The sequence below is a fragment of the Larimichthys crocea genome, chromosome XIII, assembly GCF_000972845.2.
Source record: "Larimichthys crocea isolate SSNF chromosome XIII, L_crocea_2.0, whole genome shotgun sequence".
Lineage (NCBI taxonomy): Eukaryota > Metazoa > Chordata > Actinopteri > Sciaenidae > Larimichthys > Larimichthys crocea.
Genome location: NC_040023.1, coordinates 7,623,670 through 7,644,017, shown reverse-complemented (window position 1 = coordinate 7,644,017; position 20,348 = coordinate 7,623,670). Strand labels below are relative to the sequence as shown.

The 20,348-nt window shown below is 41.8% G+C and overlaps 1 protein-coding gene across 2 annotated transcripts in view; it reads left to right on the top strand.

The window, feature by feature from the left end:
• The window catches only part of gabbr1b (gamma-aminobutyric acid (GABA) B receptor, 1b), a 127,233-nt gene that overhangs the window by 16,488 nt on the left and 90,397 nt on the right, over positions 1-20,348 (top strand). For both annotated transcript variants that reach the window (XM_019254386.2, XM_027287038.1), the window contains exon 3: positions 15,972-16,055. In XM_019254386.2, the coding sequence (XP_019109931.2) occupies positions 15,972-16,055 (84 nt within the window). The remainder of the gene's footprint in view (positions 1-15,971; positions 16,056-20,348) is intronic.

Here is a 20,348-nt window from a genome sequence, read left to right as displayed (position 1 = left end):
GCAAATTTGGACACTGAGAGGAGAGCTGAGAGAGGAGAGGAGGCTGCACACGCGAAGCCATCTATTCCAATCTCACTCTCTGGTTTCTTCAACCACCGACGAAGAGTGTTTTACAAATTCAGAACCGGGTTTAAGGAAACATCTCTGCCAACTGCGGAGCACTGCTTTGAGATGATAAGCTTTCATCGGGCGTCTGATTTTTTTTCGCTTCTCTTTCTTTCGGCATCCTGAAATCATTTTTACTGACAGAACCGGGCATACTGGATTCACCAGGAGATGACAGTGTGCAATAAGAAGCATCCCTGCAGCCACTCTCTCCCTGTTCTTACTTTTAAAAAGATGGTTACATTCAGTAATTCAGACTTTGTAGGTTCTAGCCAATCAGAAACACATTTCTGGCTCTAGTTTTGTTTTTAGTTAACTAGATAAGACAGCCCACGTGCTTCAGTTTAACTAAATGGACAGTGGACCAGACCTCTGAATGAGGATTTGTTCAGCGATTCTGGGGTTGTGCCTATGTATAGTTGTTTGCACTTTATTTGAACAAGCAGTCCAACCAATCAGAGCTTCACAGGTGGTATTACGTACGTCGTACTCCTGCATCGCTAATGTAAAAAAAGGGGACACAGACTTACCGAACAACTCTTAAATTTACATTTTGATATGTTAAATGCCCTTGATATGTACTTAAATACTCTTCTGCTCATTATACATAATCAACAGTTTTAAATTCACTAATTATTTCTAATCACTTCTAGTTTGATTAAGCTATTCTCAAATGTGCAAAATAACACCGGGACGATGTACATTGTACAAAAGAGGGCAATTTGACCTCCCCTCAAAAAATTGCTACCTACTGATGGAGTTCAAGCTCACACTCTTCTGTGTTTAATCACACTCAGTCGGGTGGAGGCAGCGCTCATTGTACTAAGCGCTCACAACATCCGGTATAAACAGACAGAAAAGCAGGGCTGATGAGATGCAGGTTCAAGGTGAACACCAAGACACTTGCACACAACAATGCTGTTGGCAGCATGTGATTGGTGGCACCTTGGTGATCCCGGATAATCACCGGTATTATGAAGCTGGACACTTTCCAGCTACGAGCAGGAGAAGGCCAGCTGTTAACCGCTGTGTTGCAAGCCACATGAACAGAAACATAAAGAAGTTTTGAGATGCAATAACTCAAGCCCGAGTGAGGATTTTGCCCTTGACTCTCAACGGATGTCATAACAAAGACGTTTAAAAGCATGACATGGAGATGATGATGTGGACAGGGTGGATACGTTCACTCGTTACTGATTAATTAGGTTAAAACAAATGAAAATAACCTGAACGTGATGTCAGGCTATCAGTGAAGGAAAACAAAATGGTAATTCGGTTTTATTTTCAGGCCAGTCGTGATCCAGTGATGCAATTTTAGGTCGGTGACGTCTATTAACAGCAGTTGTTTGTGCCAAACACCTTATCTGTGCCTCTGTTAAGTTTAGCATGCTGCAGAAGGTGACAGATGGCAAACAGGAGAGGCAGCTCAAGTTTAGTGACATGATCATGGAGGAGAAATTAAACATAGCTGCTGTAGTTTAGTAAATAAGTACAAAGAGCTGCAGGAGCAGGCTGCTTTCCAATTAACCCGACGACACCTTTCTCTTCAGTTGCCAATATTTATACGTATGTGGATGCGTTTTTTTTTCCTCTGAAGAATATTTGCAAATTAATTTCTGTGAGTGTATTTCTAGTTGTAGTCCAGGCACTAATGAAGGGTGGCGAACATGAAGCTCAGATCAGAGAGCCGCTTGTAAGCGGTCCTTCATGTACAGGTTGCCGCTGTTGACGCGCAGCCAGGACTGAAACGCTCCAACAGTCCAAACACATGGTCGTCCCCCTTCCGCTCGGCTCAGCTCGGCTCAGCTCGGCTCAGCTCTTGCTTCGGTTGGAGAGGGAGAGTGTTTGTTTCATTTCTGCACGCTATAAGCTTCAGGGTTTTGGAATGTATTCATTCAGATGTAAATAAAAGCATGCACTGATTCACTGATTATAATCAACCGCAGGAAAAAGTCTGTATGCATTCCAGTGGCACACCTGAGCCTCTGATATTTGTATATCTGATGGTTTTCCATCTATTTTAAAGCTTACAAATATCACATTGTCTTTTTGTTGCTGCAATATGTTGCCAGTATTCAGAGAAGATAGAGTGTGAGTTACTATTCGTGGATAGATTTAGCACGTCCAGTAGTTGGTAGTGTTGGAGAGGAGGTCCTCTCTGAGGAGCTAGAGGTCTTCAGGAGGTTTTTAAAGGTAAAGAGGGACGCCCCTGATCTGGTAGGAACTGGTAGGACGTTCAACCAATGAGAAAAGTTTGAGCCAGGCGTCGTTCATTGGGGGAGGTAACACGTCTGTATGAGAGCATTCAAGCAGGTGGGTGCAGAACCGGAGATTACTTTGTCAGCGAGCTTTAGGGATTTAAATTGAATGCGGGCTGCTCGGTGAAAGGTCCATACCAATGATTTTACACCATAAATCTTACTGTGTGTTTACAACTTCCATTACTAACAACCATTTCCCCATTCATTCAAGTGGAGCTGTCATTTTTGAACATGTTTGAGGCTCCCGTTGGTTTCAGTCGATCTTCGCAGTGAAACTAGTTTTAACAGTAACGGCTGCTTTACCGTTCAGCTGCCACACAGCATTGTACATATAGCTGTATTGAATTGTCTATGAAATATTATATTGCAGTATAAAATGTGTTTATGAGCGAAACCATAATAAATGAATTATGATTTATAAATGAGTAGGGCAGGCAAAAGCTGAACTTTAAGGTAGATGTATCACCTGAATATTTCATTTTGACACTTTAAACATTTGGTAAAATATTGGCTGCGTGCTTTGGGAATTCAGCGGCTTTAACAGATGTTGGCGTAAGCAGACAGAAGTTGGCTCGCTTTAACGTATCGTCTTGTAAATAATAGCCGTGAACAGATAAAGGCTGGTCACAAATAAAGGCCAGGTAAAGAATACTGAGGAAAGCTGGGAAATCATGATAGTAAAACAAGCAAGAAAAAAAATAAATGGTGACAGGCGTCGAGATACATTCAGCTCGCACAAATAACAACTCTTCAATCTACATATTTCTTTGATCAGTGTGGAAAAACTGCTCCGAGCAACTGCTCCTGCAGCTTCTGTGTTGACTGAAAGTTACACCAGGCGACTGATGTGCCGCTCGCTGCCTGTCACTACGACAACAGAGACGTGTCAAACCACTCTGCACTCCGCTCCGAGTTCAACACAAATGTTAATAAAACATTTGATTTTAGAAATAAAAACCCTGCCGCCTACTGTTTCATATAAAAGCCCGGCTGTCTCAGCAGTTGATTATTGCTTAATGCTGCACATATATTTGCTGCTCCACAGTCCTGATTCTCCTATATGCATCAATGATGTGTGATCTAATCTTTTATTACCATTAAGTCACACTCCTGTGCTTTGGCTGTCAGTGGTTTGTTTGCATAGTAATTGGCCAAGCCTGGTGAGTCTCATTTCCATAGTCATACAATGGGGGTGACTGCTGATGGAGTGAACTGGAAACTGTGATCACTGTGGTCATTTCTCACTCAGGTTATATTATGTGGATACTGTGCTATAATTCACAATAACTGAATAAGTCTCTATAACCCCTTCAACCCTCCAACCTCTGGGCTTACACCTACAGCTGCACCGCTCTGCGTCTGTAAAGCCCAGGAGTAGTTTGAGCACTTTCCACATCCACTGCTTCAAATCCCCCAAACTCCCAGAGTCACAAGTGTAAACAGTGTCTAAACCTTTCAAGCCCTCTTAAGCATCGCTTCCGATAGCACACGATGAACCATTTCTCCCCGCCGCATCCCACCATCCACCCAGCGAGGATCAAGGTTGTGGTCTGTGGCACACAGAGTGGTGTTGCCACTCTCTGAGGGTGCTTATCGCTCGTCCTTGTACTGTGTGTAGGAACAGAGCTGGCTTTGCTTGTGACCCAGCCTGCTCTGCCTCGGGGACCTGTGGAGACTGCGACGGCTTTAAAGTCTTCAGCCCTGCCTCAGGCCAGCACTCGGCAGCCAAGAGTGCTGCGTCTAAAGGAGCAATCCCCCCAAAATGAAAACACTCCACACAGCATGTCGGTGACATGAAATTCAATTTAAGATGATAACAAACGACTGTACCTCGGGGAACAAAAAGTGGAATAGGTGCAAAGCAGGACTTTAATGCAACGATAAACATAACATATAACAAAGGACTGGGGATATTTAGGCAGGTGTTATTTCTTATTTCTGCTCATGAAAATTATGTTTTAGAACGTCTGTAGCACTTTTCTACCTGAACCGACAAAGCGCTACAATCAGCCTCTCAATCACCCGTTCTCCCTCACACAGGTCCATCAGGAGCGACTCAGGGTTGAGTATCTCGCCTAAGGACTTCGACGTGTGGACAGGAGAAGCCAGCAACACAAAGTTTTTATTTATCTAGTATAGCACCTTTTAACAGAGCAAGGTCACAAAGTGCTTTACAGGAGCAATGTGTTTTAAAAAAAGAGGAAGAGAGAAACAAGTCCAGAGCGTTCCACAGTGTCACAGCCACCACTTCAAAGTCATGATCACCTTTTTTTTGTTCGTGCACGAAGAACAAACCAGTAAGAACTGGTCACAAGACCTCTGTGACCTACTTGTGATGTAAGGTTGGAGCAGATCAGAGATGTATGCCGGTGCCTGACAGTGCTGGGCTCTATATGTGACAACAAAGCCAGCGTAGAGAGCAGATAAAGATGGGTGGGATGTGATTTTGTTCTTTTGGACCTGGTCAGCAGTGTTTCAGCAGAGACTCTTCTCTGAGGCAGGTGAAAAGGGAAGTGCACTAATGCCAAGATGATTTAATGCGTGAATAATCATCTGTAGTTAAGCTCCAAAGTCAACTAGTAGCTAATAAGACATGGATATTTATAGTTATTAATGATGGGAACGTTATATCTTCAGCATAGTATAGTGGCTAAGTGTTGTATCACAGCAGAAGAAAGAATTACTGAGCTGACATCTTTTTTTTCCATTTATTAAAATGAAGCATCACCCAGCTTGTTATCTTCCTAATTGTGGAAGTGAGAAAAACACGATGAATATTTACAGTTGTGCCTTTTAATATCATGTCGAATATCACTGATGGCACTGATGTGTTGTTGTTGTTGTTATTTTGGCAACTTGCGAAATGCCACTTCTAATATTTGTTATGTTATGTTGGTTCTTGCTTTATTAACCCTTTTATAGGGCGCTCATTGAAATACTTACAACCCTGGAGTGTTATTGCTGGATTTAAGAAGACGTTTAAAAAAAACGTTTTAGCTTTAGGCTGCAAGTCAAAGTCAAAGAAGTTACCATATACGGTCCCTCTAAAAGAATATGTGGAACATCAGATATGTCTTATGGTACTTATGACACTTATTTCAAATGTTAAGGTTAGGGTAGGGTCCATTAGAGGTGTCGCCCGACATTCACTGATTGGCTGGAGAAAGTCACATGATTCTCGTCCTTTCATTGAAAGACATTTTTGGAAGTATATACGGGTTCCTGGCCTGATAAAGGGTTAAAAAGTCAAACATAACAAAGCTAAGCCTCCACCACCCCTTATTGTTTTTCATATATTCATGTCGCAGACAACAAACCGGTTCCTCTCCTAACATATTACTGTTTACCCTGTTCCCCCCCTTGTTTTCTCTCTGACTCTCTCCGGCTGCATTATATCTCTCGGCACTGTCACTGGCAGTTCTGGCAAAAAAAAAAAATTTCTGCATGTCGGGCCTGCTGCAGAAAGAGGCTGGTGCTGGCAGCTCTGATCAGTGTATTCATGGTGTTTATCAGTAAGGGTGATTAACTGGCATCGGAATAGGTTTCCATCCCACCGGCTGTATCCTGTTCTGTCCTCAAGTCCGTGTAAAACACAGACGCACTCTTCTTCTTCTTTGCATTTCTCATCATCTTTCATGCTCTCGCTCTCTCTCTCTCCGTCTCACAGCCGTCCTCTGATGTGTTCTGGAGTTGATGGCAGCAGCCTCAGTGTGAGATCTCCTGCTACCACTCATAATCGACTAACCTCCACCAAACCACAACCTGCACTCCATTTCCTTTCTTCTGTGCAGTGGCACACACGCACTCATTTATTTTCCCATACAGCTCTGGGTTATTACTCCATCATACATCTCCATGATTTCCTATCTCTACTTCTCTCACTCTCTCTCCCCCTATCTCCCCCCTTTCTCTCTTTCTCTTTCACTTGCTCTCATTTGCATAACATTGTTGCAGGAGATGTCTTTCATCTTTTCAGTATCAGATTGGAAGGAGGGAAAAGTACATTACCTTTCCTGTCGTATTACAAAGTGCTCTATCTCAGGGTTCAGCAGATCGGGAGCGCCGGGCCTCCAAACAGCAGAGTCAGGGGGATTTAGAAACCATTCAAAAGAAGGGGAGTGAATTGTTGAGCGGTCAAGGGTCAAGATAACCTATTTAGTCACATTTATAAGCTGTGATGCAAATTTGTATGAGCGGGAGCATGGATGTCGGCCCGTCTTATTAAAAATGTGCGTGCATGTGGTTCAGAAAGCAGAGTCTGGTGTGGGTGGACGGAGAGAGAGCTGAATCTGTGTGAACACATTATCATCTGGCTAATGTGCGGAGTCTTATTGGATTCACGTTGAGGCCGTTTCCCCTCCGTTGCCTCATGTCTAGTCACGTCCTAGAGCCGCTCCTTCCCTCCGCACTCAGACATCCCTGGTGATTTTGGCAGAATGAGAATTGGCAGTTTTCAGAATCTAGAGATTTACCTTCAGTGAGAAAGGATGGAAGCCGTTTAAAACAGGGCTCCAGATAAAAAGAAGCGTTGATAAGGGAAGGCGAGGTGTTGCCTGGCTCTGAATATTTAAAGCTGCCGTCCAGGACTCTGTATGCATGGCATCCTTCCATGTGGCTGCTTTAGTGGAGGGGAGTCAACACAGAAATCCATTCACAAGTCAATTAGGTTTGGTTGGTTATATCTATGGAATATACTGTAATAAAGATAATAGTGTGGGCAGGCTCCAGGATGTCATAAATTTTCAAATAAAATCTGAATAATTGCCTAGCCTCAAATTGAAGCTACTGCACATGCAAATAAAGGCCGATCACAAGTAAATTACAGAGAGGGGGAGTCGACTGACCTGTGCGAGTACCTCACATAGTAAATTGAACATTTCTGTAGAGTCACTCACCACTCTGTTGCTCTCACTTCCTTTCACCATTTGGTCTACTTCATGCAGTTGTTTAAGGGAAGCGTTTGAGGCACATGAAGAGGGTTTAATGTGAAACATTTATGCATGAAGCATTGTGTTGTGGTCTAATAGTGATGGATGAAACTGCAAAGAAGAATTCTGTATTGCACCGGGCACTAAATAAAATGTTACCACCTGTTTCACAAAGACATAAAAATGAATTTTGCAGCACCACTTTTTGGTCTTACGAAGAGATTAAAGCACTTTATGTCACAGGACAACTCACGATAGTTTGCAGTAAAATACTGTGCATTGACAATATACCTTCTTATCTATATATTTGATTTTGTTTAGTTAAACAGTGTTTGCTTTTTCAAGGACTTATTGATTACTGAACACAAAGAGAGCGATAAAAAGAGGTTTTAGAAAAATAAAAACGTTTCCTAGTTTTAATTAATAATTATGATGTTGACTCAAACGCCGTGTTCGGTAATAAACAGATGTCTCTGTTTTGTCTTTTGAGTTTACGACTACAAAAACCCGACTGAATAGCTCCAAAGCAAACATGATGTGCCAATTTAGTTGTTTTTTCTCCTTTTTAATACTGCAGAGTCCATTCAATATTTCTATAGCTGCTTAGTGCACTCTCTCACCTCAATAATAATAGCACAACACTGCAGCTCTGCATGAAAGCGTCATCTGCTTTATGGGCAAAACACAAAGCTTGTAAATATATAAAGTTTATTGTTGGAGCCACATTTAGTTTGATCATGGCATTTTGATTTATGAAGTAAATTCATATGAAAATGGAAAGAGAGGAATGAATGTAAAAGTTTAAGTCTCTAATTTTGATTGCGTGGTCCTAAGGAGCCGGATGATTGTGTGAGTGAAATGTTTAAACACAGAGGAGGAACAATTTTCTGATCCAACGTGGTTTTATTTTGAAAATCTTTTCTGCAGATGGAGTTTATGGGTTAATAACTTGCATTACTGTTATTTTGAAGGTCTCTGTGCAGGCTTATTGAATAATGTGTTGGCAACTCCCCACCTGACCTGGAGGATGGAGGATGTTTTATAAGGATTATATTGGAATTGGACAGGACCTACATTTGGGTTGGTGGAGATTAGACTGCTTTTCTGTTAAGTTGTGATACTGCCAGTGAGACTCATATGTATGAATGTTGGGTAGTATCACCTTACATGCACTTTGAGTTCATTTCACTTGCTGGAATCGTTTTTAATTGTAGTGAACACTGCAGGCTACAACCCCCACACCCACTGACAATCAGCCAGTGAACATACACTGTGTGTTTACTGAGTATCACCTCTCTGGGCACGGAGCTCACCGGAGCTCTGCTCTCCTGCAGCTGCAGAAACAAGCAGCAGATTTTTCTCTGCAGCAGCTGCTGATCTGACTTCTTTTTTTTCTTTTCGCACACAGTTTATTTTGTTTTTGTGTAATGGATGTGGCTTAAAATGTGTCAAAATATTATAATGCTTGTGATAAAAGTAGAGAAGCGAATACGGCAGCTTGTGTCGTGTTACAGTCACAGGAAGCGTGTTTGAATGAACATAAACTTCTTTCTGCGTCACACCTCGTGTTAAACCACGCACAGAGCTGTCATCAGTCCCTCATAGGACACTGATTGTTCTGAACCACCGTGCTTCAGCCAAGGGCGTAGCTTGAAGCGCGGCGAGATGATTGTGTCTGTGTCAATACTTCCAACTGCTGCTGTATATATATACTAGGAAGTCACTTGAGGTTGAATTGCTGCTGTTCAGCTGTAGTGACACTCCCGTGAGTTTGACAAGAGAAGGTGAACCTGCCACACTCTCCTGTAGTCCTGACACTGACATCAGAACCTCAGAGGACGTCGACATGTCCCGCTCCATCTGAAGGTAACAACACACACCGGCAGCTCCCATGGACAGTATAAAGCCCCTATGACTCAGAGAGAGAGTGTGAATTATGTTTAGTGTTACCTGAGTGCAATAACTCTTTCGTCGGTTCCTTTTATGGAAACAATGAATTACATTTTTCTACACTGAGGCAGCTTTATAAATGTTCCTTTGGATCAAGGAGGGGCAGCAACATCTCCAGCAGCCACGTCGATGGTGTAAGAGCAGGCAATGTGGCTAAAATCTTCCCATAATTGTGATGTAATAATGATGATTTTGGCATTTGACGCTCAAAGAAAAAGAATTTTCTACAGTAAATGCATCCAGTGTGTTACATGAAAGTGTGGTGTCACAGCACAGTCCTCTCTCTGTGGTTATTGTTTCATATGTTTTTGAGGTTTTGCAGATTGGACTAATTGAAAATGTTGAATTGATGATTGTTGTTTGAAAAGTGGCCAAATATAGACCAAGATTTCATGGAAATCCAACCAATAGTTGTTGATATATTGATTCTGGACTGACCGACGTTACAAAGGCAAGAGCCGTGTTGCTAGAGAATAACAATACCTCCCTCTCCCATCCTAGAAACTAAAAGACACTGGCATGTTTCTGTCTCCACTGCAGCGTGATCTCTATCTCTTGTGTTTGTTGTTTGATCTGATACTGACAGCAGTAAGAAAAACAAAATTTGACTTAAACCATGTAGCCATCCACCTAATCGCTTCGTCTGGGACGGTCCGTGACATGTTTCCTTTTAAAAAACTGAAAAGGAGCTGCTGTGAGCTGCCCTTCAAAGTAAATGGGAAAGTTAACCAAGCGTACATTTTCCAAAACAACCACTTACTCCTTGTCCATGAAGCCTTTTTCTCTTTCTTCTAAAACTGTCTACAGCTATACAGTGCTCCTGTGAGGCTGGATCTACTTAGACACAATGGTGCTTTGAGATAAATGCTGGAGTGGTGTGCTGATGTGCAGCAGGTAGAACGTTTCTTTGTATAGCACTGAACACAAAGTATAGCTGAGGCTGATCGGAAGACTGTTCATTAGTTTTGCAGGTAGTCATAATGACAAAATAACCTTTTTTTTAACCTACCTGATAGATCCTCGAAACGTCCACTTGAGGCTGGCTCCAGAACGAGTCAGTCTCCATAAGTCCCCATGTTAAAAGCAGAAATAAACGTGTTTACAGCCTGGTACAAGTACTAATACATGTTCATTTCAGCTGTACGGAGGGTCAGCTGTTCAAATGATATTAAGGCTTAAAGGTGTGCCTAATTAAAAGTTTGCATACCGTGACCGTGAGGCTTTATTCATTCATTTATATTAAATTGAAGATGGCCACCACATGAGCTCCACTGTAGGTCTTCACATATGACGTCACCATCATCCCTGTTCAATACTGTCTCCGGGTGTTACGGGAAAAGTCAGGGGATCACAAATCATATGCAGTTCGTAAAGGGTTCATTGCTGTTTCCATGTGGCTGCAGGGTGGAAGACGACAAACTGCAACTATGGTTGGTGAGATCCACCGTGGTAACCCGGTGTTTTGTTCGCTTGTTCACAGTCCAGCTAGACTCACAGACATGAGAGAAAAATTTAAAGATGAAGTTAGTCTTCATGGTTGATTTGGCAAATGTAGGGAATCTAGTTAAGTTTTCACATCTCTAATAAAAAGCAGCAGTAAGCCGCTTTCCTTTCTTGGGACTATCTCTCACATTCCCCTACATGTGTGTGTTTGTTTGTGTGTGTCATGTTGGACTGTGTCCTCTGATATTCACATGCGTTATCATACGAGCAGAGAGACGGGTGGTGGTGGTGGCTGTGGTGGCGTTTGATGTTTTCTCAGCCCGTCAGTGCAGCGAGACGATGCTGTGATGGTAACCAGAAGAGACAAACCATCATCGGCGGTTAAATGTGGAGAAGCACACACACACACACACACACACACACACACACACACACACACACACACACACACAGTGAGTGTGTGAATGGTTGCCAGGCAACAGAATTAGCCAGCATCTAGCTTCCTTTTCACAGTCAGAGGAGGAGACTGCCTTCTGCTGTATGTCACCTATCAGTGATTGTGTGTACACACATAATACACGCATGTATGTGTTTGTGTGTGTGTGTGTGTAGTACTTCTCGCAGGAAAAGTTTTGGACAGTGTTGTTTGTCTCTTATCGATGCTAGATTAAAAATTCTCATTAGAATCAATGTTAATTTGTGATTAGATCCATTGTGTCATCACTGGTGCCATTTAGTTTGTCTTGTCCTCTGACTGAGGGGCCTTAACATGGTAATGTTTGCTGGTCCGTTTAGAGCAGGACGTCTCACCACTGGATTTCAAGTTATCTTAGATTATTAATGCTCTCCACTGGATGAATTGTAATGGCCTGGTGCTGGGGACTATCATTTGTAAACAAGGAAGATAAACTGCTGGACACATTAGTGCTTTTAATTTTTAAAAGATAAGGCTGGTGTTATCCCACAAAGTCCTAAATTTACGCTGCATTTCTCAATACTTTGACTTCCCTACTGTCTGGCTGCATTTTGCAATATGCAGTATATACTGTTTACCTTGGTATTATTGTAACCAGAACATAAAATAATTGACAGATAAGACATAGCAGCCAGCTAATATTACTGACTAGTCCAACAGAAGTCAGCCCAGCTCGGCGTCTGTCTTTCAGCCTTTTATTTCACCAAGCTCTCTCCAACCACTAAAAGTCAGTCCCACATGTATTCTTTCCCAGCGACTTCTTGCTCAGTCACTCTCTTTTTCTCCTCTCAGCTTGTTCCAGCAACTTCCTCTTTAGTCTTTTGGCCTCTGTCATTATGTCCACAGAGGCTGCTGAGTTCAGTAAGATTGTCCGCTTGCCCACTTCTGGTTCTGGTTCAGATCTCCTCTCCCTGTGGTACAAACTACGGTAATATTTCCCCGGCTCGCTGGGCTCACACAGGCCGGGCGGCCATAGCTCGCAGCTACTGTCCATCAGGAAACTCGTTGATGCACTGCAGCTGGAGGACATTGTTTATGAAATATGATCCAGTTTTACCAAAATCAGTGAAATAGTTGTTGGTGTGTGACTTAAAGCGTGATCTTACCTGAAGCACAAAGTCTATAGCACAAGAACAAATGTATGAGGGCACCATTAACCTGATTACAAGTCAATGTACAATCAAAATGATGTAAAACCTGTTCTTTAATGGTAGAAAAGTTATATTCTGTTGCCTTAAGTTGTTTGTTCTGTGCAGTACATTTGTTGTGGTCGGTGCACTGAACAGTCTTTACTAACGAGGCTTCAGTCATGATCACAGAGAAAACACCTAACCCAAAAGTAGCTTTTAAATGGACTTAATCATCTCTCACCTTTATGAGCTTGTTTGTTTTTTAGCAGCAACACTGCATTTCCCACCAGTGATGAATGAGATTTTGCCTATGCACTGCAGCAGAGCACAGTAACAGTCCTGCAACAGGAGCCCTAGCTCTCTTGACAGCCATTTCACATTTCCCCTCTGGGCAGGCAGCTATAAAGGCAGTTGCACAGTCTGGTCATAGTCATTTAGTCATGTAGTTAGGGCTGCATGTTGTGTTATTGTGCTACTACACTCAGGCATCACCAGAATGTAGCACCAAATCTATTGTTTCGAATGGGGAATAAACCGAAATTCATCCTTCATAGTTTCACGGCTGATTGAGGGATGGCAAAAGCAATGAAAGGGCTATTTAATCAAAACCTCAATCCATTGCAATTTCCATTAAGGTCAGAGCGGTGCGGAGCGTAGGACAGGTGGATGTATGGACGAAGCCTACAGCTTTCCAGGATTTCTACTGTCAGAAAACACAGTGTGAGCGTTGGGATCATTCACATGCAGTTTCTGGAGTCTGATTATCACATTAGTCAGTCACCAACGCTGCTCTCTCTCTGTTCTGTGCATTTCCACCATTTTTTAAAAATACCAGATGGAGTGAAAAGAACAAAAAAAACAAACATGCTTTTTATCAAGCCACCACAGTCGCGTCGAAATAAATGATTAGTCCCCCTCAACTTTGCAGCAATTACACATTCTCAGATGCTCATAATGAAGTGTAATCTATAAGTCCCTATGTGTGCAGTGCTGTGAGCCAGCTAATGCAACCCTCTGTAGACCATCGACGTTGATATATTGATGCAGTGGGTCGCCCAGTCAAAGCCTCATGCCAGTTTTGGGATGCCATTAGTTAGACATACACCCCAAGGCTCTGAAATGCTCCAGTCAAATAGTTTATGCATTTTATTCATCCACCCTTCATATCATCAGTAGTTTTAAATACATACCCACAGCAATTTACTAATTAAAGGCACCCTGTGGGTGTATTTACCCACTTGTGGTGCTATGGAGCGATGCTTTTATGAGTGGTTCTCATTGAAGTAAGTCTATCTAGGCTCCAGCAAAGCTGGATTAGCAAGTCGGCAAAGAAGGCAACTGCCCCAGGGTGACCAGAACTGCAGAGGTAAGCTGCAGGCCGATGGTGTGTCAGCTGCTTTGATTTAATTAAAAATGTTTTCAGGAATAAACACCACTGTTTACTACTACTTATTTGTGCATATATTATATATAATATTCACATATCTATCTATCATATTTTTGTTTGTTGGCAATAATAAGGAATTGCATATTTGTTTTGTACTAGTGCTTTTGCTTCAGTAAACAGTCAAGACTTATTTTGGAGGCATCCCAAGTTGTTTATTTTGTATTGGACTGCACTACATCTGTGAAAAAACTGTATAGTGGCCGAGATGTACCGCTGTCTGATTCAAATCAATATTTGCAATGTCCACAAGAAGTGAAGAGCTTTTTGAGCTTGACTCCAATCAAAACATGTTTCCAAAGTAAGTTTTAACTATTTACTGAAGCAAAACTAAAAGAACAGAAGACATAATTACATTGAGTCAAAAAAACTACGTCGCTCAAGAGACATCTGGGTCAGTTGCTGCCATCTCTATTGGTAGGAGAAAGAATTTCAATGGCTGTGTCAAACTGGCTTCATTATGAGACCTTTTCTGCTCCAAGAACTCACTGAAATGTAATTTATGGTCTGTGGAGCTTAACAAACAAAACAGATCGATGTTTTAATTGTAGCGTAAACGTAATAATTCATTCAGAGAGCAGATACTATGATAGATAAATGTGCTTCTTTGTGCTATACCGCTTTATTGAGTGTGCCTGAAAGAGCACACTATACTATTCACCGTGCTTATTGTTATTATTCTTACGCCCTTGTTTTGGCACGCTCAAAAATGTGTAAACTGCAATTGAGGCCGCAAATGTCACTCTACAGTCATGATCACCACTCAAGACGTAGGAAAATTCGATTCGGTCGCAGTGATAACACTGCTGAAGCTGTCATTTTTATAGTTTTGGGGTCAGACACAAAGATGCGCCAGCAACACGCATCTTTCCAAAAAGGGAGCACCTGTGCTTTGTCCAACTCCTGAGGCCAAAGTTTATAGAATTTTCACCAAAAAAATCGGCAAGGAAATTGTCCACGAGACGAGGATGCTGATGGTCATTTCGGCTTTTGGTTTGCGGCACGCCTTTTTTGGCATTTTTGGCCACCTTTAAGGGGCTTCATTTAGAGATTTTCTGAGTGTCTCAGGGGGAGGGACACAGAGTGCCTAATTACTCTGGCCTGCAGCTGACCCTGGTTGCTTGGCAACCTCAAACCTGCCTTGGACTAATTTTATTGAAGTCTCTGTATGAAAACAATGACTATCAAGACTACATTTTTAATGTCGGACATTTTATCCTTCTCTCTCGCAGAGACAAACACAGACACATAGAGAGACGGACAGACAGACACACATGCACACACACACAGACAGACATTACAGACACACAAGCACACAGACAGAGACAGACAAGACAAACACACGCAGACAAGACAAAAGTATTTCAAAATAAGAGTCCCTTCAAAATAAAAGACTTTGTAAAACTCTGATTAACAGACACAAGACTACACAAGCAAGCACACACACACACAAACACAAGACAAAGGTCTTTCAAAATAAGAGTCCCTTCAAAATAAGAGCCCATTAAAAAGGCAATGATAACACAGCTTGTTGTATTAATACTGAATTTGCTGAGCAGTGTCAATAATAATGTATGGGGGACGACAAGGCCAGAGTCATAAATTCTTGAGAAATGTTTCTAGTCTTTGATTAATGTACAGCACTGTTTTTCCACTGATCATAGTAGACTGCATGTTGCTTAGAGGCTTGTAATACTCTAATACCTTTTAAAGCTTTAAACATTTTATCGATTCTTCACTTCTCCCCTCTGGATTTTGACAGCTGGACAATATGAAGACTTCAGTTAGTAAATCAAAAAGTGAGGGGGACAAAAATAGGATTTTAAGAACTGGTGAGGACAGGGACAACATTGTCAGACATCTTTCTTGCTACCTTTGGGCTTTTAGCAGGTGAATCCTTGGAAGCTTTCCTGGAAGCAGATTGTTCAAAACTTTGCAGTAACACACCAGCTTCATCTGTTCAGCACTTTTAGTGAACAAAAGAATCAATCTACATATTAAATATGAATGATACATATCCTGACAAAGCCATAACTGGATGATTTTAGTTTACAGTCAGCTGTCAAACCTTGATGGCATGTATACCCAGTAAAGAACTAAATGGATGTGTGTATACAGTACGATGCACAGCGGGGCTTTCGGGTGTACTCCTTTTTCTGGAGCAGATGCTGTGTGTCTCTTTCCCTGTCAGCTCCCTCTTTGAATGTATTCTCCTCTCTGTGTTTTGTTTTGCAGGTAGAGAGATGGCACCGTCCTTTCTTCTCTTCTTCTCCACCATGTTGCCCTTACTCAGCGTGTCTGCGTATAATACATCTGCCGGTAATGACTGTGCTGAAACACACACACACACACACACACAAGTGTTTGTCTCTGACACAATGTCTCCAGTTGTCTGTACAAAACGATTGTGGCTGCAGCGATACAATGGATGCTCTGTGAGCCTGCTGTCTGCTGGTCTGGTGTGTGTTTGTCTTCTGTTGCGTGTTTGTGAATGTGTAGCAGTGTACATTAATGTTGATGTGACAACAAAATGTCTTTTTGTTTACCCATCAGTAATCCTCGGTGGTATTTTAGGAGAGCTAATAATACCTGCAGTATTCAGTGAGAATTTGAGTTAGTTTTGTTGTTTTAGTTTTGAGAGGTTAATGTATCGAGCAAACAAAAAAAGAGGTGACATATAAGAGAAGGCCCTGCTTCATATTCTTCACAGCATGCAAGCATTACTAAAATTCATATGCAAACAGTTTAAATCACCCCACACATCTCTGATTTTTCCAGTGGTTCAGGCTCTCGAACATGGCCACTCTCTCTTTAGGCAAGATTAAGAACAAAGACATCATCATACATAGCTCGGCTCCTAGGTACATACATTAAACACCTGAAACATGACAAGAATCTCCTTGTTTGTGAGGAGTCACAAGCCAAAAAGCTGAGAAGCAATGGTTAAATCTTTAACAACACATTGTATTTTATCCAGCGGCTACAGCTGACAGATAAATGTTGGAGAGTTAAAAGTAAAATACTTCCATCTAAATGTCAGTAAAGTAGACGTTTAAAGTAGCATGAGATAGAAATACTTGCAATAAAAGTACCTCAAAATTGTTCTGAAGTACCGACATTTTATCTCTGCATGCAAGTGAATGCACCAATTTCAGGTTCAAGTAGACAAACCTAAATTTAAAATAGTGCAGTGTCACTAATCTCCTCTTCCTCCAAACCGACCTCCAGTCTTGTAGTTGATCATGTGATACTAAAGTCAGCTCTTTGGCAGATCCATGGAGAGTATATATCTCAGTACAATCGATCAGCCAGTCCAAAGTTTTTATTAAATTGCTATCTTAGTACATGTCACAGGAAAAGTTTGCTGCCTTTGCTACATTTCTGTGCTTGTGAATGTCAGCGTTTAATGAAGTTTAAGAGTTGTGCAACATAAATCAAGCTGTTCAACACAGAAGAAAGATTACTTTGACGCTAAGGAGTGATTGTGGGCAAAGAAACCAATGTTAAAGACAGAAAATGTTACTTTGTGTGGGTCATTTTGAAAAACAAACAAACTACCCACTATGTTGTTTAGTCGAGAACACTGAAAAGTGATCCAGCAGTGATACATCCTGCTCACAGGACTGTGTTGGTGAGCGCAATGAACCAATAAATGGATATTTCTGGGTAGATGCTACATCGGCATGCTTTTGTTTTGCGCTTGTTGTCCAACATGTCTGTGGCTCTTTTCACTCTGTCATGATCAGCCAGCCTCACAACATAAAATTGCTGCCACAGCTCTTGAGACTCAGACTGGACAAGCACCATTTCCCGCCTCTAACGGCCCAGCTTGGCAGGCAGTGCCGGCCCAACCCCACATTTAAAAACCAATTTGCAGCCAATGGGAGCTGAAACCACTAATGAATATTTGCTGTAAACTCTGTAGTGCTTATTATGGTGCCTTTATATCAGAGCTCATGCTCTGACACTAATGCTCGGAGGCAGATGTCAGATCTCTGTAATACAGACATAAACCTGCCGTCAGATTAGCGAGCTGTCATTTCCTCTTTGTGCCGAGTGGAGGGTGGAGGGCGGAGGTGTTTGCTATGGGAGTCACGTCTAGTGGTCTTTCCTGGCCTCTAGTGAGGAATGCGGTGGCTGTTTAGTAATTAGGGTTTTACACTGTGGGTGAACCTGTGCAGAATGGCAGACTCCAGATGTATGAATCCCCGGGGAGGGCAAGGCAGAAAGAGATGAAGAGACTGGAGATAATCAGATATACAGAAAAATACTTGTGATGTTGATTCAGTGAAACAGAGCTGGCAAGAAATAAGAAATGCCAGCACACACACACACACAGGACCGGAGGCTCCACGGAGCTGGTTTCTTCCCAGGACTAGTTGATTTCATGTGCTTTAATGGATTACTGGTGACCATAGTGTGAAGTAAGGTGTAGGGTGGTGTGTATCGAGGTCACTTCCCATCTATATCAAAGCCAGGCTGACATTTTCATCAAAGAGTCAGTTCTTCTGGCTTATTTCTCCCCCGGCGTGGCATCTTTTATCTGTCCAGTCCTTCCACACCAACCTGTTGGTATTAAAAGGCTGGTCAGGTTTCAGGTCCTGAGGGGCTGACACCGCCCAGGCTGTGTTAGCAGGACAGGTCTAATTTACAGATTTTTGGCCTATATCCATTTATTATTTGGTCTTGGAAATGTACTTTTTCAGGGAGTCACATTATATAGAGCCGATGCATATAGTTAGCTGATTTATCAGCAGGTATTTCTTGAATTGTTTTAAGTTATTTTTCAAGCTTTAATGCCGAACACCACCCAGTTTAAGTTGGAACATTGAATAATTTTTTTTTTTTTTTTTTTTTTTTTATATATTTTTTTGGCCTTTTATGCCTTTAATGATAGGACAGCTGAAGATAGACAGGAAGCAGGGGGCAGAGAGAGGGGGAATGACACGCAGCAAATGGCCGTCCGATGCGGGATTCGAACCGGGGCCAGCTGCAGCGAGGACTATAGCCTCTTACACACGAGGCGGCCGCTTAACCCACTACGCCACCGACCGCCCCAACATTGAATAATTTTGAGTTTTGGATGGTTTGTAGGTCATTTCATAGATAATATCAGGTAATTCTCTAATTTTTCTAGAATTTTATAAACCAGATTGCAAAAATACATTTAAAAATAAGTTTTGGGATGCAAAACTTGAGGTTAAGTTCAGATTAAAAAGAATTTGAATTATATCATGAGAATTTTCAAGTGAACGGGTATGGACATCATCAGGAAAATGGCAAAGTCAATCAGTAATCACTGAATATCTTCTGAAACTACTATTCCAAAATACAAAGCATGCAGATATACAGTGACCATTCTGAGGCAAAAATAATCAGCGTGGCAGAAATACATTTCTGGCCCTTTGTCACCCTCCAAATCTCCGAAAAGCTTTCTTTTTTCGTAGCCTAAACCTTTTAAGTGCATCAGTCTCACACAGTCTGAACATGCAAATCTGTTCCCTCCCCGCTAGTCAGGCCCCAGCTGGCTTCATTAACTGTGTTGCCATCTCTCTGAAAGCACAATGTCTTCATGTGAAACCCTGCGCTCTGTTGACAAATAAGCGAGGCTGGCAGCAACAAGCGCAAACCTCGCATGGATGGAAAATCTCTTGAGATGGATAACGAGCGAGCTTTCTGCTGGAAACCAGGCTGCTTGTCCTTTTTTAGCATGTGCTGAAAACAAAACAGAGGTCTCCATCTAGTGGTCGGGTTGTGACACGCAGAAAAACCTTTTCTGTGAAAGAACAATAGCAGCTTCTCGAAACCTGCAAAACACGGCGTCTCACTTTGTTTCACTCAAACCATTCATTCCTAAAGACAGTGACGCGAGGAGTCTAGGCACTTGTGGTACAGGGGTATTTGTATAATAATACTCTGTCTGTAAATGCTTTAGGAGGGACTTTCACATGGATTTTTATTCATCCATTTGTTATAAAAATATGAATTAGGTGTAATATATATGAACTTTTATCACTATGCCATTATCTACAGTGAGTTTCCTTCATAATTCCCAACTTAGGTTGCCTTCCTGCTAACTGAAGATGTAAATCTGTCATAACATTTTTAAAAGAAGCTCAGTAATTTGCAAAAACAGCTGGTTAAAATGTTACTCGAACTAGAGGAGCTGATGCATTTCTTTAGGACTATAGTCAGCGGTGGATTTATGCACGTTTGGTGCAGCAGGAGAGAGTGCATGTGGGAGGCAAGGCAAATTTATTTATCGCACACATTTCATTCATAAATGCAGCCCAAAGTGCTTTACGGAGTTCAAAGAGTTCACAGGTAAAAGCCAGTGTTTTTCACTGACGTGTTTCTCATAGTTTTTGGACAATAATGGACTCTATTGCACGGAGAAAGAAGATATATTAAGCTTTGGGTACAAACAGTACACTTGTTTGAAGGTCAGTTGTTTGGTTTGATCTATATAAGATATTCTTTAAAACGTGATTTTTATCTGATGTGTGTGGCAGCATCAGTGCTGAATAGCAGAGCTACCTCGTAGCTGATTAACAGCCAGAAGATTGAGACAGATAGAGCCGTGTCTTTGTCTGTTCCACCTGACGGTGTCTT